The sequence below is a fragment of the Corapipo altera genome, unplaced genomic scaffold, assembly GCF_003945725.1.
Source record: "Corapipo altera isolate COAL_440 unplaced genomic scaffold, ASM394572v1 44, whole genome shotgun sequence".
NCBI lineage: Eukaryota > Metazoa > Chordata > Aves > Passeriformes > Pipridae > Corapipo > Corapipo altera.
This window is the reverse complement of record NW_020884880.1, coordinates 19273765-19297924: the sequence shown is the minus strand read 5'-3', so window position 1 is coordinate 19297924 and position 24160 is coordinate 19273765. Positions and strand designations below refer to the sequence as shown.

The 24160-nt window shown below is 38.7% G+C and overlaps 1 protein-coding gene across 7 annotated transcripts in view; it reads right to left on the bottom strand.

Annotated features, from left to right (window-relative positions):
* Positions 1-24160, bottom strand: part of RBMS3 (RNA binding motif single stranded interacting protein 3) — a 596100-nt gene that overhangs the window by 302676 nt on the left and 269264 nt on the right. For all 7 annotated transcript variants that reach the window (XM_027639205.1, XM_027639210.1, XM_027639206.1 and 4 more), the window contains one exon: positions 18158-18216. In XM_027639205.1, the coding sequence (XP_027495006.1) occupies positions 18158-18216 (59 nt within the window). The remainder of the gene's footprint in view (positions 1-18157; positions 18217-24160) is intronic.

Genomic DNA, 24160 nt, shown 5'->3' with positions numbered 1-24160 from the left:
CTGCACTGGGCAGCCAAGGCCTGAATACCCTTTCAGTGAAGGATTTTTTTCCAAATAGACAATCTAAACCTCTCCTGGTGCAACTTGAGGCCATTTCCTCTCATCCTGTTGCTTGTCACCTGGGAGAAGAGACTGACCCTACCTCTCTACAACCTGCGTTCACGCAGTTTTTGATAGTTATAAGGTCCCCCCAAGCATCAAAGGCTCTCTCTCACAGCCCAAATTCACATCTCAAATTAAAAACTCCTCATTTAGGGCTCAAAGCCTTACGTTCTTCATGTTTAATGTCACATTTGGAGCATCCAAAGACCTATTTCTAGGGTGTAAAGTCCCATTTTTAAGGCCAAAAGACTCATTTGTAGGGTCCAGGCCTGTCTATTAGTACCCATAGAAGGAAGACAAGAAATCATGGTTTGGTCAAGGTTCAGATGACTAATGGCAGACTAAGCAATTGTTTCATTAGTGACTTCCCTAAGTTTACTAGCAACTGGCATATAATATCCAGGACACAGAAGATAATAACAGGAAAAAAAAATAGGGAGGGCAAATGTGATAGCTGTCTACAAATACATAACAGAATGCCATTAAGGAACAGAGAGTCTGCTTATTCATTTTAACAGCAAAGGGTAAAAGAATACCAGCAAATAGGAAAGGAGGGCCCTCAAAATGTTTAGAAATTATTCCAGAAATAGTGCTGATTGAAAAGGAGAGACACGCAAACCCAGACTTTTGAAAGGTTCATGCCAGGTCACCTATATATATAACACATTGCAAAAACCATCAAATTGTTAAAATTGCCTACGCTCTATATACTTATTAAACAGGACTTCCTAAGTACATCTCAGAAGTGTCAGACTGTGATTTAATTTCAAATCTGATCACAAAAAATACGATCCATCTGCCAAAAAAAAAAAAAAAAGCCCCAAAAAACCCAAACAAAAATGGTTTAAGGGCACTGATATATAAAATCCCAGTTTATAATGTCACTCACACACTTACCTGGGGTAATGCATCTTGTTCTGATCATTTTCATACCAGCCATTTGTAAACAAACCAGAGGGTTTGTTCACTGATGAACAATAACATTGAATAGAGGTCAACAGAAACAGTTTTACAAGGAAAGATTGCTGGAGCTAAAATATATCTGTTGGGCTGAATAAATACAAGAAAAGAGAAGTGCATTTTAACATTGAACTATAATATTGAAGGGTAAGAATCAAAAACCAAAGAGGGAGATGAATTAATTAGCATGGTGCCCAGAGGTAGGGGAGGAAGGATAATGAAGAGTAGTGGGATTAAATTAGGAAAAGCAAAATTTAGGCTGAGTATAAAGAAAAAATCCTTACTAATAATGAGTTTTATTATTTCGGGAATTAGTCTCTCAGGTGAAATGATGGGAACACCTGTCTAAGATTTAGGACTTTTAAATTTAGGTTGCGCAAAGGCATTAATATACGATACGTAAAGTATGTACAAAGGCATATACACTTTGGGGAACAAATCAGTGCTGGTATGGACACAAAGAGCGGATGTGGCCACATCCTGTCTCAGTTCTGTGACTACAGTACAATTACCAACATCCTCTTCAAGAACTGCCCAAAACACAGCCTACACACACATCATACAACCTCTGCTTTGAAGCACTGCCCACATGGAAAAGAGATGTGGACGAGGGGCCAGGCACTCAGGTAGCTGGCAGAAGGGCCTGGCCCAATGTAGTCCCAAGCACAACAGGCTAATTACACATCAGCACAGCTGGTCTTTGTTCCCAACTCCAGCACTGACTCTCTTTGCCATCCTTCCAGGCCTTCCTTAGCATGCCTTTACCTACCACAGGCAAAACAGTTTGAAGGCAACAGGGAAAGAAATCCATAAGCAAAATGTATTGTTCCAAATCAAGTATTTTGTCACTTTGGAGATGAGCAAGCCACATCGTTCAGAGGCCAGGCTTGGTGCTCTAGTCAGAGCACACTGCTTTTGAGAACTTTCTGGAGTCAATAGGGCAGTTCAGAGGCATTGCTGCTATTGCTGCTCCCTCTCCATTTAGTTCACAAAGGCCAAACAAGCCAGCTAATACCACCATAAAACAAAATAAAGCATCCCTTCAAAAAGGGCTGCAAGATGAAAATACCACGCTGCAGTTGGTAATCTGATTTCTTGTTTATAGCACTTTTCCTGCTATCTTAAGTGGGAAGCATCATCCAAACCTGTTCTAACTTTTTTCCTGGGGTTTGCTTTGCCTATCTCACATAAAAGTAAAAAACAGTAAAAGCTTTGCAGGCAATTCTGAAAGCACTGCAGGAACCACAACTGGATAAACAGTTTGTGCCTAATAACAGGCAGGCTGTTCACCCAAGTGAAAAAGAAGGGTTAAATGCTACAGCTTTATCAGGAAATTTGAGGCTTTAAACTGGAAGCAATTTGTTCAATGGCTATTTTGACCATAGAACTTCCTAATCTCAGTTCCCATAAAGTTTGGCTTGGAGCCAGCCAGAATGGTTCATTTCAGCTGCACAGATATCTTCCACAGAGGAAATAAAAGGATTTCAAACCCCGGAGTCATTTCCTTTGGTTCTCGGCTCATTCAGAAAAAATGTCCTTTCGGTCAGTGATATCTCCAACTTAATTCCTGCACCATGACTTTAAAAAAAAAAAAAAAAAAAGGTCTTTGTGGGAAACTTTCTGAAGGTTTGGAAGTGTGCCCTGTAAGCTCTTTGCCAGTTAGTGTAAAACACCTCCTTTACTCCCAGAAGTTTGCAAAGCCAAACATCCTCTTCACTTTCTGCATTAACTCTAAGCTTTCCAGAAGTTCTTAGTCATCTTGCACATATTTAATAATTAAAGGAGGTATTCACACTTATATGCATAGAAGTAAGAGTTTGCAGAACTGTGCATCGAAATAATAAACTAAATGTACTCAAATCACAGGGACCGATCCATGTGCAGCTTCAGAGGTAGTAGTGCAAGCAGAACAAGTAAGCACCTATCAAGTGCAGCAATGCATTTCCTGAAGCACCATGGATTCTGAGACATTTGTGTCTCGCTTTTGAGTGTACCTGACAAACATTTGAAGATTCAGCCCCAAATCTAAAAAGCGATCCAAAAGATACAAACAGGATATGTTTAAAGCAAGCATGCAGGCCAGCCAACATAAATACCAGGAGCATAATGTCCTCTCCAAGTGGACATACGTACTCCTTGAGGCTACCATCCTAAGCACGTAGTCAAGGTTTCACCAAAATAATGAAGATAACATTTTTGACATGCAATCTAGCCATAATGACCAAATTCATTCTAAGCACATCATACCTGGGAACACTACCTTCACATCATCACAAAAGACAGAGGATCCTTTTCAGCTCTATCCTCAAGTCTATGGTATTTCTAACAGCACTATAAAACCAAATACCAAGGTACAAGGCTCAGCATAAATGGTAGCATTTGTGGGTTCTACAACAGCAAGCTTACACATCCTTTGTCCTGAAATGAACTTTGAAGCACCAAGATGCCTCAGAGGTGACAGGTGTTTTATCAAGAAGATTGATTTTAGTGAAACTCAAAGCCTTCTTCAGTACCGTGTTTCAGCACGCATCTAATAATAAGTATACACACCCTAAGGTGGCCTTTCTTATGTTCAGAAAATTCAGAAAGCAGAGTAAATGACACATGCAAAATGGAAACGTTAATAAGTTGAACCCTACTGTCAACTTCAAATGTCAGTGCCAATCTTGCAACTGGCAATTAAGTTACTCTTTCTAAGAAAGTTTATCACCAGACCAAAATTATATTTTTAGTTATTATTTATGAATTGAGCCTTGTACAACTTACATTTAAATGCTCACAATTGTTTCTTCCTGCATTATAATGATTCAAGGTGTTATAGCCAATGGACTGAGACAGCAACTTCTGATAAAATAGTTCAACACATATTTTACATATATGGAGGTATATTTACATATACCTCCATACATATCACAAGCTCCCTGATAACACTGCTCTGCAAAGGGCAGCTGAGGTCTTAAAATTGAAGGCCTTCTTTATCCTAACTCAGATATTTTCTTACAGTGTCTTGAATAGCACAGACTAGACTCTCAATCTTCGGACTTCTACCAGAGAGGAGATAAGCTACAATATTAAAACTTGGTTTTGTTTTCTGAAGGAATGTGAGGGGCTATCCAATTTATAAAATAAATAAGTAAAATAAATAAAGAAGCAAAATTTTCTATATGCCAATCCAAACATTTTTGTGTTGCAAAGTTTCCTCCATTGAATTCATTATTTACTAGGATAAAATAACAATGCAGAGATACTGATGAAGCATACAGAACAAAAGGCATATGGGAAGTTTACAGAACAGTTAATGTTTCTGAGGTTTAAAGTGGACCTACACTGTAATTATAATGGTACCTTTTTCCTTTTTTCCCATTCTTTTTTAACATTGTATGTAAATTCAAACCAAATGTTGACTGGAAAGTTTCTCCCCTTTTACATTCCACTTTTCTTCCCCTTTCAGGAACGCCAAACCCAGGAGCAGAGTGTCAGTAAAGACTGTCTAAACCGAAATGAAATTTCTGGTTTCACTTAGTCCTATGGGCAACATGTGCTTTCACTCTTCCTGAAACACAGTGGGAACATGGGGCTTTAAAACTGTAATCTGAAAATCCTATTTTCTTATGAGCCTCATTAATATGAAATGACTCCGTGATAGTCTCAACTTCCAGTTAAAATAATAGAAGAACATTTCATAGCCATTCCTTATCCTCACTCCCAAAACACAGCAAGCTCACCTTGCTGAGCTTTTGAAGGTTAATTTGACAAAATCTATTTTGGATTCATTTTTTTTTCCTTTAATGTGCAAACCTGCAGACATTTCCTAGGCCTCACACTGGCAAACACACAGGTAATTTGCAAGGAGATGAACCGTAACGGAGCCACACTTTACTCCTCCAGCTCCTGCTCCCAAGCTTTTCAGCAAATCATCGCAGCTTCTCCCCCCTACTCCCATGCACCCCAGTGCAGCCAGTCAGTCTGGTTAAGGGTGAGTGGGACTGTTGCCCCACAATTTAGCTCAAGAGCTGGGCTTTGCTCTTGAAAGATCTGTTCCAGGAATTGTCCTCCAGGTAGAACTTTTTTAAAAAAGGCCAGTAGATATTGTAGGAGAGTGCCACAGCCCCAAGAGCCCTGAGTCAGCATCCAGCAGAGTCCAGTTCCCACATCAGCTGCAATGGCCCCAAAGAGAGTAGCTCTAAAGGGACTGTGCCTCCCCACTCCCACCCCAGTGCTCCTTGTGGGGGTGCAGCTATTTAGATTATTGAAGCAGTTGTACGAAATGATGCCCTAACAACTATATCTTACAATACTTGCCTGATTCCAGACTCAGAATGTTGGGGGAACTCTATGAAGTAAATGCAAGCATCTGGACAAAAATTTAGTCATTGAACCCTGACCCCACTCTCAAGTAGCCTTGTGCCCCAACTCCTGTCAAAAACCGAGCTTGCTCCACCCTCTGTACCAAAACTTGGCTGCTCTGATGGTCAGAAACTCTCACCCATAATAAATCACAGCCTGTTTACTCTCGCTCATTATTGCTGTCAGCTCTGTGCACGTATTTATTTTCCTTGCCTAATACAAGATACTGATTTCTTCATAGGCATTCCTATTTTGTTCTGTTTTTGTGAATGTTATTTTAAATGCTATGTCTTCCATTCCTCACCAATCCCTCTCTATACTCCTTTGAGTAAGCAGAGCCCCAACATTTTCAAGAACTAAGCTGAGACCATTGAATGCATGGAAAAAGGAGAAAATTCTGGTTTTTGTCCTTAGAGCAGCAACAGAACGGGAAGTCAAATATAGTTACCTGGATAGAAAGAAGTGGTAGAAACAACCCTATCAGATACTTAGGGGAGAATAAGTTAAAGTGGGAATTATCCAATTTACTATGCCAACTATCATTTCTGTGTCTTCCCCATGGGAGAACTGCACACGTGAGTGTGCTGTTCAGACAAGTTATGGTCTTCAGCAGGAGATTCTGGCTCCTGAGAGCAGAGAGCAGGACAACAAAAAGAGAGGGACTGGAGGAGACAGGAAAATTCAGAAGCTTCACCTTCGGGACACACACACACACACACACCCCCCCTTCCAAGCAGTGAAACCGAATCCTAATAAGGGAGAGGAGGAAGAGGTTCACAGAGACAGTTCAGCAGTGTCATGCAGCAGGTCCAAGTATATTAGAGCAGCTGCCAGCTCAAGGTAGGACTCAGGCAGTGAAGCAGGATGTGATCCAGTGCTGGATCTTCCCCACTGAGAGCTGCTGACGTTTCATCTTCTTGCATTGAAAGTGTCCCCCTAGAACTAAGAGCTAACCAGAAGGATGGAGTAGGTTGGAGTGATGACAATCCCTCTCACTAGGCAAACAGATGGAGGAGCTGGTAACCTTGAAAAAAATCAGAGTGATCACTAGATCTATCCCTCTTGCAAACAAAACAACAGGCCAAAGAACCTAAGTGGACATACTGTAAAGGAAAGTCACCACAGAGTCACTCAAATATGGTGCTGACAACACAACTGAAAGAGTAGTAGCTCACTAAGTGTTTTAAGCCTTAAGAAATAAGATGGGTGAACTTAAATACACACTACAGTCAGAAAACACTAATGTATTAGAAAGTGTGAAAATGAGCCAATGAGCGGACCATTGTAACACCGAGATATAACATGCATGGCAGAGAGAATAGGCTGTGCTGGTGGGGTAGAAATGATCAGACTCAGAATAGCAGTGAGTAATACAGAACCTCTAAGAACTGAAATGCAGAAAAGCAGTAAAGGCAGCTAGCGGAGTGCTCATGGAGACTTATTATCCTTACACAGATTGGGCAAAATGGGATATAATGCAAAGATCACATTTTTAGGTGCTGTTTCAGAGAGCATCTGCCTAGGAAGCCCAGAAGAACAGATGCAACTCTTTATTTGAAATGACCACAGAGAAGGTTATGGGACAAACTGACAAAAGTGAATACTAACAAATTGCAGCAACAGATGGTATTCACCCTCCCCGTTTAAAAAGAGCTCCAGGATGCATTAGCTGACTACACACACTAACAAGTGATGTGCAGCTTCTTTTCTAAAACTGACTTTGTACCTGAGGACTGGGAGGTGGCACACATGGTCACAGTGTTCTGAAAACATCACAGGTAAGATCCAGGTACCTTCAGGTCTGTAAACTTGGTGTCAAATTACCAGAAATTACAGAAGCAGAGTAAAGTCAATAGAAATACAATATGTGGAAAGAGTTAACCTGGCTTTTGTAGGTTTGTCTCACAGACCTATCGGAGTTCTTCGAAAAGGTCAACAAGCCTGTGGATAAGGGTAATCTTGCTAATATAGTCTGCTTGGATCTCCAAAAGGCATTTCATACGGCCCTCACAGAAGATTTCTTAGGAAATTAAACAGCCATGGCTTAAGAGCGAAAGTTCTTGGATAAACAATTGATTAAAAGATAAAAACAGAGGGTAGAGGGCGTGATCTTTCTCTCAAGAGGAGAACAGCATCAGTGGACTTCCACATGGAGTTTTGCCAGGAACCATACTGCACAACCCATTTCTAAATGTCAAGAAGAGGCTAACAGTGAGGTGACAAGATTATCTAGGAGATGCAACAGGAGAGGCATCTGTGAAGAAGTGCAGAAGGACTTTATTAAACTAAGGATAATAAACTAGAAGAAGAAATTAAATGTAGATAAATGTAGTGATGCACATGGGAGAAAATTCTGGTTTTACATTATAAAATTATGCCCCTTGAACTGTCCATAGAAGTGTTAGCTTCCTATTTGCTCAAAAATGTGAACTGAATTCCAGGAATCATTACAAAAAAAGGAAATAGCAAGGCAAAGAATATACAGCAGAAATATCTACATGTATTTCCCTCTCAGCCTCTCCTTTCCCATAACTTTTGAACTGACTGACCCTCTTCAAGCAAATTTGACAGAGGTAGCAATCTCAAATAGTTTTAAGTTCCAAAACCTCAATCTCATTACTAGCACTAGTGAAAACACAGGAGAGGCTTTTTAATCCCAGCAGCCTTAGAAGGATTTGTTCCATGGCATACAGCCCTCTCCTTCAAATGTAACTATTTTACCCCTTCTGCAGTAACAACCCAAAAAGTAGAGAATAGCAAGCAGCAGCTACGCAATTCTTTCTAAGAACTCAAATTCACCTACCTTGACAAATATGGATGTGTCTCCAAAACTCAGAGCATATTTAATCTCTGTTGCATGAGTTTCTTCTCTAATAACTGTCTATACTAGCAATAAAATCTGTTTTTATTTAAGAAGGAAATTACTAAAACAATGTGCAACAAATCAAATTTTGAATACATTTTTTTTTCTCAGTTTTCGGGCTTTTTCTAAAGATACATTCCATCAATTATGTGGAATTTACCCTGCAATTTACTGTGAGCTGAAGTGACTGACAAGAGCAAACAAGATACCCCAGGCAAACCAGGTCACTGAGACTTTTTCTTGCTGTTTTGTGATTAAAGGTTGACCACAAAAACCTTTACTTTCTGCAGAATGACATGCTTGGTTGCTTAAATATGCAGGCAATTAACACAGAGATAACATGCATTTAAATGGAAGTCCCATTGACCCCCATCTCCCGACTGCAACCTTTGCTCTGAAAGCAGACAGCTTAGTAAAAATATTCAATTAATAAAAAGCCATGAAGGGCAACAAGTCCATTTCAATTAATTTAAAAATAAATACTGTTTACTGCTCCATATTTAATAAGTCAATAAAAAACAACATCACAACCAATATCACAAGCAACAAGGGAATGTGCTTGAAAGATCATATAAACATAAAGATCATATATATAAAAAACAATTCTGTTTTTTTCCTTTGTTTAGAATAAAACAGTATATTCTATTAGCAGTGAAACAAAGAAAGCTTGTTGTCTTACATATTTGAGCCCCATATTTATTGCCTCTGCACATGTCCTATCCCAAGTGTGACACTTCAACTTGCTGCAGGGACTCCAATCCCTCAGCGCAAGCATTCCTTACTGCTTCCACCCTCTCCTCTCATACCTGTACCTCCCTCCTAAACTCCTCATTGGGGAAAATCAGCACAAGCTCTGGCTCTACCATAGATAAGCAAGTAGTGAATTACTGTAGTTATTTCAGGTGGAGCAAACCTAAACCCATCCTGCGTTTCTTGTAGCAGGAGCACTGAGTGTCCATTCTACCCAGTTGCCCATTTTCTGAAAATATTTTACTTGGTTGTATTTGAAAGTCTCAGTCCTCTTTTGAAGTCCTAGTCCTCACTTGCTTTAAACTGAACAATAAGTGGTAAATTTCTATGTGAATAAAAAATTGAAAGCTTAGAGACACTGAAATCATAAACCAAACTAAGAAAATGGAACCATTTGTAATTTTTTAATCAGACTTGTAGTTTTGGGGGTCCAGAGAAACCACATATCACACCACTGCCATCTAATGGAAGAAAACATCAGCTGATCATGGGTCCTGGGGAAGATCCAGTCAGACAAAAACTATTTCCTCAAGTAGAAGAGCCATTTCTACCACCCCTAACATGGCCTCCTTCTTCTCTCATCTATAAATTTAGCTCTCCTCACAACATTCTGGGTTGAAAAAACTTACTAAATGTTATCCAAATATAGAACTATTCTCAGGAGAGCTGAAAAACTGGTTTGGGGTTTTCTTTTGTGGAGAATTCAGTATTTCAAAGAAATGTCATTTAATTCCACTCAAAGTCATAAGATTACTCACAGTACCTAAATTAATTGCGGACCCTGCTCTTTTTCAAAGACCTGGGCTGCAAAGTCCATAGAAGAAGGTTGTCTTTCAATTATTTTTTATAAAGTACAACTGTTTTCTGTACCATTGATGAGTACCTAGAGCTTTATGCCGCACAGCTACCATAATCTTAAGTGGATGGAGCAATATTAGTAATGCCTATCAGTTCCTTCCCTGGAACTGGTGTGGGTGGGTTCTTTGATCAGCACTGAGGGAGCTGCATCTTTATTGCCAGAGGTTATGATTTTTCTCATGTGTTGCACATCTTTTCCTACTCGAGCAATCCTACGCCATCTCCAGACAGGCAGCCTTCAAATACCAAGAAAGACAGATTTAATAAAAATGATGGCATGGTCTATTACTGGTTTATTTTGACAGTATACTATCTACCAAGAAAGAGAAAGTATACTTAATTCACTTGGGTAAGAGAGTTCTACTCTTCTAAACAAAAGCCAGGGACGTGCAATAATAGTTGACATCTCAGCTGGCACACCACAGAACTGAAATCGCACTGTAATTCACAGATCTGATTCAGAATGGTTCCTGTTGAGTACCCATTTTCAATAATGGCTGTCAATTTGATTCATTATCAAATTGTCATATATCAAGTCAGCATTTGCTTTGCACATGCTGTATATTCTCAGAGCACCTAACAGCCTTGGCTCTAGCAAAACTAAGGTGGTGGGCACTGTCTTCCTCTTGCCTCTGCCTGGGGATTTCCACAGGTCAGCTGCTGTGCTGAAAGTCTTGAGACTTTTGAGAAACTAACTTCTCAACAGAGTACCATCACTTTTAGAAGAGGTGACCTGCCTTCAAGCAACCAGAGGTCAAACAGATTTGCTGGTGTGTGAGATATTGTATCATGGCATCAAAAAAAAAAAAAAAAATCTAAGCAAAGTGATTCTACAAGACAGTTGAAAAAGCAAAGACATTGTAAGGAAGCTTTCAAAAAAGTTGATTATGAACCACTATTCAGAGAAAAAAAATTCTCTTATGTTCACTTCTGTGCTATGAAATAGATATTTTCAAGTCTGCTGAGACCATTAAGAGCCTACTAACATTACCCAGTCCCAAAATGCATTTCAAGTACATGCCCAGCTACTGGTAAAGTTTTATACAGACCAATGAATCAAAACATTAATCACTGTGTATAAATGGAAATTTTACTTTTTTATTTCTCTGGAAAGAAACAAAGTTAAACCAATTATTTGTCAACGACATGGGCCTGCAGATTTTGGAAGCAGTAAATTAAGAATAATCACAGATTAGATATGTCACAGAATACTTGAGCATCTTGGGTCTCCTTACAGAAAATATTTGCTAGGCCATGAGTTCATTTATGAAAAGATAATGACCCAGGAAATTTTTTCCTTAATTGCAAAGAAGCCGTTTAAGAAAGTGTCTGGGGAACTAATTAGGAAGGAGTTTCCTCTGTAGAGGACCTGGCTTTAAACTCAATAAGCAATTTTTAGAGGACTTGCTTGAGACAGAGCACTGTTTAGATGCAGTCAAAAATGTTTGCTGAGGTGCAGCAACATTTTGCAGACATGGAGGCAGACATGAGTCCTCACCACAGCAAGGCAGTGGCCAGTGCTGACATGCTCCAGCTATGATGACTTCCTCAGCACAACTCATCAAATCCTTTCCTATTTCACTTCAGCAAATGTGGAAAGCACTCAAATACACACAAACAGGAGAATCTCTACCTCCAAAGTAAAGTGAGATTTTTCAAAATACTTGTACATTTTTCAAGACGTATAATGCCTGCTGGCCAACCCAACAGGTGCCAGGAAAATAGATCACTCAACACTACTCCTGAATGCCACTGCTTTGTTACAACACCTAAACATCCATTATCTGTAAACTCGAGAGCATAGTTACATACTTATTTTTGAATATACATATGCACTTCTCTCCCCTATATAGTTTTTGATAACTTCTTAAAATGGTCATATTTACAGAGCATCAGAGCTCATGAGCCCAGAGATCAAACAAGTTTTTATTTGATAAGCTATGGTGTGAAGTTACCCTTCATTCGTGAGTGAACAACCTCATGGCTTCTTATTGCCAGTTCCTTTCACTTTATTTTGTTGTATGCACATCAACAGGGTGTTTAGATGTCTCCTTTAAGTATTTTTTCTAAAAGTGTCATTTTTGGTCTCACATCGTTACAAAGTAATATCACTTTTTAATTTAAACAAAAAAAAATTGTCTCAGCCTTTACTTATAAAAACCACAGAAGCGAAAGTAAAAAAACCTGAAGTTTTAAAAAAAAAACCAGAAAAGTGACTAAAAAACCCGCAAATAATTACAAATTTTAAACAACTAGCTTCATGTTGTTTAATGTATCTCTTTTTATCAAAATCATACCATTTCAAGTTTGCTTTTTTCCTTTTAACTATTTTAAAAATTGGGACTCAGTGAAACAAGGTTTTATTAGCTGGCTTGCTAACTCAAAGTGATACAATTCAGCATAGTTTGTGCCCTCTGTTCAAGTGTGACTGTTGTGACTGCTACAGGTCATTAATGAGATGGATCAGCAGAGCCATAGGTAAAACTTGCTGAATGCCTGCTCACACTCAGCATCTGTCCAGCCTTCACAAACACCTTATTGTCAGAAAACCTGCCAAATTAAAATATTCCATATTGGTACACCTTTAATAACTTGAGAACTTTTATGCCACTAATTACATAAAACTTTGGAGTGGATCAAAAAAGAAAAAAAAATGCAAACATACAAAACTAAAGCACAAAAAAATCAGCACATCTATTGTCTATCCCGGCATCAAAAATAGGGTTGATTTATTTGCTACACAAGTCTAGAGTTTCAAATTAAATAAGTCTGTTTTACGAATTATTTACTTTCTACAAGATCCATTTCCCCTTGAAGCACACTGTGCATGCCCTCCTAGTGTGAACAGTTTACAGACTGTGATCAGGCACAGACCTACTTGTCTGGATTTTTTTCCCTTTCAAAAGAGCAATTCTGAGAATCATAAATTACACAGCACGGTTATTGTAATTTGAGCTTATTCTCAATAAATAAAATTTATTAACTAAATAGCTTTCTATGTAGCTTAGCTCTTTCCCACTAGCTTATTATTTTGCATAGAGTTGCTTCATGCTGCTAATCACAACCAAATTGTGCCATCTTAAGTATAAGGATATGAATTAATAAATACAAAGTAAAAATGTGTAATTTCATATGATCACGAATAACCTTTACTCTTCATAGAATACGTGTAAAAAATTACTTTCTAGGATTCGAAGTTATGAAAGTATTTTGTCTAACGCACCTACCAAGGTATATCTACTACATGCTTATAAGCTTTATTTATCAGAACACCAGAGCAGAAGCCTTCAGCACTTTAAGCTCCAATGCATTAGAGTATTTAGGGATGCCGGTGAACTTAAGCAGACAAGTAGCAACACTGACACAAGGCGGGACAGACTCCTTTTGGGAGATATGAAACACCACTTTATCATGCCATTCCAATTATCTCCAACACTTATAGTAAGCCTCCAGTTATTCCACTTTTGTTACACAAATAAACTTTCAATTTATAAAATAGGTCACGGTAAATTTTAAGTCCTGGTCTAAAAACAGTAAGGCAACTGGAGAAATAAAACTGTATGTGATATATGGTGGTTTAACACAGATGACCTCATGGCATTTTTTTTATCGTAACCCCCCCCCCCCCCGTTCCTAATGACTGTATATCTGCATTCCGAGTTTTCGTATTTTAAAAATTAATAGATCATTGCTAGCATTTCTCAACAAGAAAAATGTCATAATGAAATATTAAAATTATAAACAGAGTCTCTATAGTTCCCCTCATCATGGCAGGCATATTTCTCTCCTAAGACAAACACTGCTATTCAACAAATCAAGTCACCCATGGTTTAAAAAAATACACATAAAATGAAGAATATGCAACTGAAGTGTTTGTCTCCTACACATTACTGTGATTCATAGGTTTTATTTATTAAAAAAAATTCCCACAGGTGGGATTTCAGATTTTTTGCCGTTCCCTGTGCTCATCTTCCAAAGTCCTAGCAAAATACTCAAAATCATACAAGCTCCTGATTAAACCAGGAAGCAAATCTGCATGCATGCAATTACAGCGTCTGCAAGGGCAGACGCAGATGACAGTAATTCATACTCTAAGAAATGGGCTTGTGTATTTGGCAGATTAACTGTTCTGTATTCCATTGCTATGAGGTATGGAAACTGTACTGTGAAACAACCATTACTCATTCCTTCAGCTCTAAGCACGTAGGTCTATCAAAAGCAAGCCAGTCTGGAGAGGGTGGGGGGTGAGGGCTGGAAAGAGAAGAGTCTACACGTTTCAGATTAACGCTTCTCTTGAATGGTTTCTTTTATTTCATTTCCCCTACTTTTTAAATTAGCAAATACAGTAGGCCCAGAAGGGAAATGTGCAAGGGAAGAAGGAGAGAGGGGAGGGAAAGGGAAGAAGCAAAAGCAGCCAAAAACTCTCCAACTTGTTCATTAGGGGGTTTTGTGTTTGAACATCTGAATGAATCATGTGTCTGTTTTTCATTATTCTCCATATGTATTTGTTCTCTGCTTTGTTCATAGATTTCTGGCCATGTTGTCATGAATGTGCTTATTTTGTTTTATATATTGTTCTATTACAGGGTGATTGTTACTTCTTCTCTGTCTCACTTAGCAGTTATGCCACCAACAAAGAGTAATCTGAAAATGAGAGGTTACGTCAAAAGGTTTCCCTAGTGAACTCCCTTGCAGCATATATGATTACTTTAGACCTGACTGCTTAATTCATACCAGAGAAAAATCCTCAGATAACACTGCTCCTTAGCATGATAGGAATGTGAAGGGTATCTTTTTAAAAATCTGAGGAATACTGGAGAATAACTTAAAGTCCAGTGCAGAGTGGTTTCCTCATTTTTCCAAGAGGTAACCTAATACTTCTTGCTAAGCAGTAACTTATTTTAACAGATCTGCTGTTACATGGGGGGTTTGAAATAATTTCTTTGCTAAATTAAATATTTTCTACTTTCAGCTTTGTTTTACACCTTGGTCAACACACAAATGACACTGAAATAAATTCATAAGTCACTAACCACGTGATAACTTCTATCATCTTCTTGAATTTAATCCACCCTACTTCACTGGATACATATCACAGGATGATGCGTTCACTTAAGAAGATAGTCTCATACTTGGCAGAAAGTGAATGAGACCCAGAAAACTGGAAAGGAGCAAACAAATAGCATGGGTTTTTTCTTGGTTGTTTTTTGGTTGTTGGGTTTTTTTTGGTGGGATTTTTTTTAAGGAATGGATGTAGACTCCGGTGTGTTAGAGATACTTTCAAATTCTGGAAAATCTTAGAGCAATTAGTCATATAAACCCATTCACAGACCCTCAAAGGTAACACATGATTAGTACAGTGCAGCATAGACTGAGCAAGAGTAAATAATGTCATATCATAATTTGGTCTAAAACTATATAACGAGTGTTATAGATAGCTCAGTACTATATATTTTAGTTAAATCTTGCTTCTCTCTCATAACTTGAGCAGATGGGAGAAAAAAGGTCTAGCTGAAAAATGCTGTGATGTAGGTGTCAAACAACTTAGCAGATCCAAGTTTAAGAAGTGCTCAATGGCTCACTGTTGCACTACCTGATATATTGAGAGAGTTTCCTCAAAAGTCTTCTGGTATTTTTCAGTCTTTTCCACATTATCTTGTCCAGTGGATTAGAGAAACCATTTATTAACTGTGAAGAGGATACTAAAGGGTAAGTGCTGCAAGCACTCTGGAGGCTTAAGATTATTCTCAAATCTTAGTAAATTAAGCAATAGCCAAGAAAAAAATAGGGTAAAATTCAGTACAGACAAATTAAAAGTTCTAGCTTTAGGAAGAAATAATCAACAACACAGAGCAGAGCACACAATATGGAATGCCTGGCTCACAGCAGTGCTGGAGTAAAGAATAACAGAACTGGGGGTTGCAGAGAATCTCTTAGCATAAATCAGCACCATTGTTCTCATGCAACACCCTGTGCCTCACAAATGTATCTATATTTAAAATATACAGTTATTTATATGTATACATCAACAAAGAGGAGAGTCACGTGATCACAGAGAAGACAAATGATATAACCTCTCCACACTATTTAAAATTACAAGATTTAGGGCATCTGAAATCCTATGCCCAGTTCCAGGGTCTTAAAGTAAGGAGCGAGTTAATTAGAGACAGACTAGCAAAGTGCAACATAATCAGAAATCTAAATAAATTGCCTTTAAGGAAAAAGTTAAAGGACTAGTGGTTAGTCTAAAGAAAAGATAAGGCAGATGGAGAGCAGTCTTCAAATATATATGTTTGCTGCAAAAAGGAAAGGAATAAACTGCTCTGCATGTCCACTGGGGATAAGAAAAGCAGCAATAGACTTAAATTGCATCAAGAGAGATTTGGGTTAGACATTAGGAAATGCTTCATTAAAGTGAGAAGAGGGAGCGTTATCACAGACTGCCTGAGGAGCTCGAGGAATCTCCACCACTGGAGGCCTTTGAGCGAAGGTTACAGAAATACCCCTCAGCAGTGGGTTAGAGCTGATTTTGCCCTAAGGTAGGTCCTGATCATTTCAGGTTGCTTTCACTTCGGGTTCCTGGAAAGCTTTTTTTTTTTTTTTTCAGCCTTACTAAAGAGAAAGGAAATGTACCTAGCATTTAAAGCAGTAAAACATCTATTCTTTTTATGCCATGAAGCATACTGTTAATAAATCCAATTATGTTTATGATCTTTTAATGGCATCACTTATGTCATAAAGATCCATTTTTGAAAATACAAATAGATATCTCTGCCCTACAGTGCAATACAACAGCATGAAAGCAAATTTTCACAAAATCCCAACTCACTCTTATATGGCTCCTACTATGATAATCTCAAAGCTAACTACAATATGAAGAACACCAAATCCAAACATTTTTCCTTCTTAAAATTCTACCATTCATATTCTTCACAATACTTTTCACTTTGTGTTCACATTTTGTATTTCACAGACAGATCCATTCCTTTCCTTGTTTACCACTGGCAATGGGAACAAAGGAAGTTCTGCTCACAAGGGTATTCCTTTATAATGCAATCCAAAAAAAAAAGCAAGAAATCCATCAAAACCCAAACACAATCAGGTCTTGTTCCTGCTGCGATATTCAAAGAAATACAGACTGATGTTATCAGAATTGTGGCAGAACAGCACCCCAAGGAAATGAAACGCACATTCAGTCAAAAGCAAATGCATAGCAGTGCAACTTACGATGATGGTCCATGACTGACTGGGTTGGTGGAGTTTTCTAAGACTAGAATTGCAGTCTTCCAACTTACTTTTCTCCTGAGTAGCTAATGAATACTGTTTCTGACAGGCAATAGATAAAGTCCTACACTTCTACAAACTTCTAAAACATCTTTGGCACAGATGGCAGGATTTTGCCCTATCTCATAATTTCCCGAAATGTCTTCTCTGCTGCTTCTCTTCACAACTTATCTGGGCACTCATGAGATATTCCTGAACTGCAATGCCTTTTCTTTTTACTAACTCATATAGAAATGCTATCCAGAATGTCCTTCTTATCAGAAGACCCCATTCTAGCAGATCTTATTACTCCAAAAGGATTCTGTATACCACTAGTGTAAAGTGACAGAGTCATCTTAAAGCACAGCTTCTCCCCCATAGATTCGATGATACTGCAGACTCATAAAGCAGTAACAATTCTAGTCCTGAGATACTACTAGACATGTTAGCCTATATTTATCTCAGCAAATATAGCTATATGGACACACATTAAACTTTATATTTCACCAAAAAATGTTTTCATACATTCACAGAAAAATTAAGAACATAAAACTGAAAGAGGAATTGAAACTTGTAGATCTATTTGTGTCATAAAGAATATTTTCTTCTTCCATTAGCATAAGACAAGACTTCACAAAAATGTAAAAATTAGACCAGGTTTTCCTTGGGAATCTTTGCCCAAAAGTTTCTCAGCTTTATATAGGAAATCAATTTGCATCACTGATGATATCATTCAAATCAGACAGCACTATGTGGTTAGAAGGTAATTTACTCTTCTGCCGAAGCAATTTAATACTTGTTCTGATTTGTGATTTTCATTTTGTTTGTTAATGAAAAAAATTAATGAGCAATGTTACTGGAAGCACAACTCAAAGCTTTGGCGTTATTAAATATGTTTGTAATATACTGTGCATTATGTTGATTGCACAGTTGGAACCAAAGCTTTGGCAGTCAAGCCACCAGTCAATCACTCAAACTGATAATGAACTTGCAGGGTGGACACCTTGTACGTACCTTTGCACTGATTTGTGTTTTTGTCAAGAATTGCCTTTGTGGATACAATTTTTCCATACCTATGGAGAAAAAACAAAAAACAGAAGTACATGTTATTATTTTTTAATAAAGTACACAGTGATTTTTACATGCATAGGAAGATATCTAGTGCTCTGGGGAAAAAAAAAAAAAGGAAAAAAGACATAGAGTCAAACTGTAACTCATAGGGTAAAACAGACCCTTGAGTTTTGGTACAGGACCAGAAAACACTTAAAATATCTCATGAAGAGGGAATAGCACCAGTGGGAAAGAATGGGAACAGCCTGCCTAAGCATACTCTTCGATACCAGCAAAGATTTGAGTCAATTTTGTGCCTGATAGAAAGTTCTCAGCTGAAGTTTCCATACTGTGAGTGACATGTAACCACTCAGCTTAAGATAAAGGGAACTGTCTCTCCATCTCTCTTTACTCTGTTTCAGTGACTGATGCAAAGTGAGACTTTCCATTTCACTGTTTTTCCTCTTCCTAAGAACCCACAAAAACATTTGTTTCCATTTGACTTTCATTTTTAGGAGGAAAAACATGCTTTGCTTTATTTTGTTTCAGTCCGAAAACAGTGAGGGGGAGGAGGGAAAACTGACCAAAAGGCATTAACAAGTTGTGCAAACTGAACCTCAATTCAGCCATCTGTTAGGAACCAAAGAAAGTCGTACAAGCCTTCCTCCCCTTCAGCCCTCTCCACACCCTTTTTTTTGCTGGCTCTGTAGACCAGCAGGATCTTGTGCTCTGAAGGCAGGCATGACCCATTGTACACTGCACCATGACATGTACACGGGCAGGTAGTTGTGAGTTTATTTTGCCATAGCTGGCTCCACTAGAACCAAATACATAACAGATTTAATGTTAACCATGAGATCACATGCTTTTCTAACCTCAGGTGTTTTCCAGAATAGGTGCCTTTATACTCATTTATGTTCCACTTAATTTTATAATTCTTCATGGTAATACCTGAAGTTGACTTTGGTCTCTAAGATCTTAAAGCATGTCTTAAGAAGGTAAAGTTAAATTCTCTTGCAGTGTGATTTATGGCTGTTCAGTGGGCCAACTTACCCAGCAGGAAATTTGAACTCTGTGGTGCATCTTCATTTATTTGATTTATTTAGATTCAATATCAAATATATGAAAAACATGCAAAAACATGCCTATCTTGTACAGTAATGGGTCTCTGACAGATATATGGAAAAAGAATCCAACAAAAATCAGTGGCTAACCCACACCAACCTCAAATAAAACACAACCCCTACCTAAACTTCCGCCAACAAAAACTAACACCCAGCCCGCATTTCAATCCAGCCACTCCTAATGAATTGATATGTTGTTTCATCCAAGTCACGTGAGAGTTAGAAGTTAACATTTCTTGCCAGCAGAGACAGGCATTGTGGTTCCACTGCTTCTATTAGAGATTTCCCAGAGTTATTTTCTACATACTGTGATCCTGCAAACACTTAGTTACAGTGGAGATTTTACTCACAAAATTCTGTTTGGTTCAGGAGACGTTTACCTCCCACATGCAAAGTTACGTGCACACCTTCACATTTGCAAAAACAGACATCAGAGTGGTAAGAGGCACCACAAGAACAAACACTGTTATAGGCAATTAGCCATATGTTGGTGATTTAATGTACTGCTGCAAACCTTGAGTGATACCACAAGAAAGTAATTGGAATTAATTTGGACACTCTTCTACAAAATATTTCAAGTAATTATTCTACAGTAATCAGAACATCAGTTCTGATGAAGAATGTTCATGTGTGTGCTGCATGAAATTGGGAAGGTATTTTTTTCGTACAAATGTAGTCATATTTCTCCCATATGTCAAGAGTGGTATTAAGCTTTGTCTCCTCTCCAAAGTTGTTTGGCTTTTTGTTTGTGTGAGTTTTAATTGTGATTTGATTTGCTCAAAAGTACAAAAAATATATTCTTCAATGGGAGTGCTCACAGAAATAATGATAAAGTACATCACAAGAGCTACCCCTTGTTTTCTTATATTTAAATGGAAACTACTATAAAATTCAACAGCCTGCACACCTGTGTTCTACAAACTACTGATATGACTAATGTAAAAAAAATACCAAGTATGGTCTGTTTGTTGTGAAAAAGTGTGAGCACTGCTTAATATCCTCCTGAGCTGTGGTTCATGAAGGTACTGTTTCAAAGATTTTGAATCAAAATTTCTGTTCATAAAAGGATAAATATAGAATTGAGTTCATCTCAGTGCCATATTACCAACCCTTCAACATAATGGCTGTATCATTAAGGATAACCTACTGCATCAGACTATCCAAGGAAGTAGACAAAGTGAATCTGTGAGATGGTTACCTCAAGAATGTGTCTATTGAACACCTGAAGTGAAACTGCTATGCAAAAGATTTTCAGATGGTCTTCCTGAAGTGTTATCTAAATGCATAATAAGCACAAATAGAATTGTTTAAGTACTTTTAGAAACCCCCTCAATCATTTATATCCAATTATGCTTTTAATACTTTTCTATGTAATAATTTTCATGTAAAACCAGGTGGGTCAGATTTTGAAAGACCTTCCATGTTAGGAGCAACTGCACAGACTAGGAATTCACCTCATGAAAGAAGGACCCATGCAGTGAGATAGTGACTCGTTGTCTTCATTGATTCTCATAATACATAAGGACTGCCTAGATAATTATAAGACTTAAAAAATGAAAGTTTCAGAATGGAGAGTTAGTTGTGGAACTCATTGCCATAGCCCACATTGATGCCCCACAGAGCACACCACTATAAAAAGCTATTATATGGCTTCTAGGATGGAAAGTCTGTCATGAAATTAAAAGCAAAGACACATTTGTGGCCCTGGAAGTCACATGCTACCAGACACTGTGAGAAGATACCACAGTAACATCATCACGTCGTCCCTCTTTTAACATCAGGGTACCTCCACAGCTGCTGAAACAAATTCCTATCTGACCCAGCCCCTACATTCTTACATTCCAAGATTAAATTGGGGGTGGAAATACCTTCTTACAAACATAAACATTTTTACTTTCTCATGTATTTATCAGTTTAGGGTGAAAATCTTCAAGTCATCTGATACCCACTATTAAAAATACAAAAGTCACTTAAAAACTCTTCACTTACAAACATCAGTAACTCACACCATGTCACACAGAAGGCAGAACTAAGGGAATAGCCCACAGTGATGTGCAAAGAGAAAACAATCTCCCTGTTCAGTCCAGACTACAGAGTTATGTCAAAAATCACTCTTGAGAGCCCCATCCCATGGCACCCCACATTTTCAGACTACTCAGCAGACTCAGGAAAGATGCAAGCAATGCAGAATGAGCCCTTAACGTACATCAAAGTTGCAGTATCAATAAATCATTTCAAGAGCTTTCAGGCAGGCGGTCGATGAGCACTTATACTGCAGACAAAGCTCAAACCCCATCATTTCCAGGAAGTTATTTGAAAACTCCTGTTAAAATGGACATAGTTCCTGAAGGAAATGCTTCAGCTGTGACTGATACCACTCAAAAAATGTGATATCACTTACCCAGTGCCTAAGACAACCTAAACAGATGGGAATTTGCTGTCTCACAGTAAAGGAAGGATTTGAACCATTTCTCCTTCTGCCTATGGGAAGCTGGGGTACAGGAAAGGCAAGTGGGCAAACAGGGTTAGGAGGCAAGTGACATTCAGCTAGAGACTAGCTGCTCAAGTCAGAGGAACCAGGTGCCACCCATTAGACTGCTGACAGGCCAAGGTGGGAAGTTGGCTGAGGGATAGCTGTGACCAGGAGCTGCTGTGTCAAAGAAGGGATTTCCTGGGAGGCCAGGCTAGTTGGGGCCACTCAAACTTTTCAGCTTTTCCATGTTGTTATGGAAAACAAAAGCCTCTAGGATAGGTACGTCGTATTCTGGCCTTCAAGCCATCCTTCAGGCTGCCCACAGCTAGTCCTGTGACTTAAGATGTCTGTCAGAAAGGACAGGATAAGTCTCTGACCACTCGTCCAACTTGGTGTTGCATACATGTTGCCATCCTCATCTACAAGGCAACGGGTGCACAGGCATGTACAAAATATTGCACTGGATTTTTCCCAATTCTAGTTACTGCTTGTATGCTTCAAATAAATATGAAACTTGGAACTGAAACTCAAGTAACCTGTGTACAGATTTCTTCCTTCCTTAGCTAAACCAGTGGAGTTATCATGTAATTTCCAAGTTCAGAGCTTAATAATTATATCCCCAGCATACAGGTTCACTCAGGGCCTCAAGCATTGCTCAGAGCACAATCCACTCAACTGAAAAGTCTTCACTTCTGGGCATTTAGGTATTATATGCTTTTATCTTGAGAACTTTTGTACTGGGATGAATTTGACCAGCAGTAATTGGATTTAGATAAGCAACTCCGAGGTTCTTTCATTTTTGTGAATTAATATCTAAATAGCATAACTAGGTTTATTTTGTTTAAAGCAGACTCTATTAGGCAAATCATGGATTTGGGGAGAAAATAAAAAAGCCCACATTATGGAGACCTAAAGTACAGAAGGAACTCCTGCTGAATTTCTTGGAGAGTCACTTTTCCTATAATACACTGCCATGTGAACTTATGACATCCAAATAAATATAAAAGGGAAATGACTCCAAAAAAAATTTTTGATTTTCATGATAATTTCTGGGCATTTCATTTACTGCATGATATTTTAAATGCTTGTATTTTTTTCCCAAAAATACAAGACATTACTATGTTATCCCTTAACAAAGACTGAGTTACTTTATTGTTCTCTCCCTGCATATTATTTTTAATTTAAAAAAAATTAAAAATAAGACAACACTCTTATATTCACACAAAAATACAACAACAAAATACATGCCATTCAGAGCACCTCTTCTTTTCACAGACTATGTGTGCATGGCTTGGGGAACAAACAGAAGGAGCTACTGGCAGCAAACCTCTGGTGTACCAGACTGACAAGACCGTACTTCCGTTAAGAGTTTAACATCTGGCTGCTCTGCCTTCTCTACTTACTTTAGTCTGGCTGTGATGTTTACAAAAATCATTCCTTCACTAAACAGAATACTTTTGATACTGCCTCTCACAATATCCTTCTCGACAAAGTCTCCAGCACACAGCTGGACAAACACATTATGCAGTGGGTGCTCATGGGTTGAGCACAGAGGGTAATAGTGATTGGGACAACATCAGACTGGAGACCTGTCACTAGTGGGGTTCCACAGGGCTCCATCTTAGGCCCTGTTCTCTTCAACATCTTCATAAATGACTTGGATGCAGGACTTGAAGGGAAATAAGTTTGCAGATGAAACAAAATTGGGAAGAGCTGTTGACTCCCTCGAAGGCAGAGATATCCAGACAAATTAGTGGGCTGAACAATCACTATTTGTATGAAGTTTTAACAAGGGCAAGTGCCAGATTCTGCACCTGGGATGGGGTAACCCTGAATGTATGTACAGACCGGGGAATGAGATGCTGGAAAGCAGGGCCATGGAAAGGGACCTGGGGATCCTGGTCGATGGCCAGCTGAATATGAGTCAGCAGTGCCTTGGCAGCCAGGAGGGCCAACCGTGTCCTGGGGGACATCAGGTAAAGCATCGCCAGCCAGCCAAGGTAGGTAATTGTCCTGCTCTGCTCTGCACTGGTCTCACCTCGACTCCTGTGTGCAGTTTTTGGCACCACAATATAAGAAACATGTAAAGCATCCAAAGGAGGGTCACAAGGATGGTGAAGGGTCTAGAGGGGAAGCGCTATGAGGAGTGGCTGATGTCACTTGCTGTGTTCAGCCTGGAGAAGAGGAGAGTGAAAGGACACCTCATGGCAGGCTACAACTTCCTCATGAGGAAAATCAGAGGGATCTGATCTCTTCTCTCTGGTGACCAGTGACAGAACCTAAAGGAATGGCCTGAAGTTGTGTCAGGGGAGGTTTAGGCTGGATATTAGAAAAAGGTTCTTAACCCAGAGTGTGGTTGGGCACTGGAAC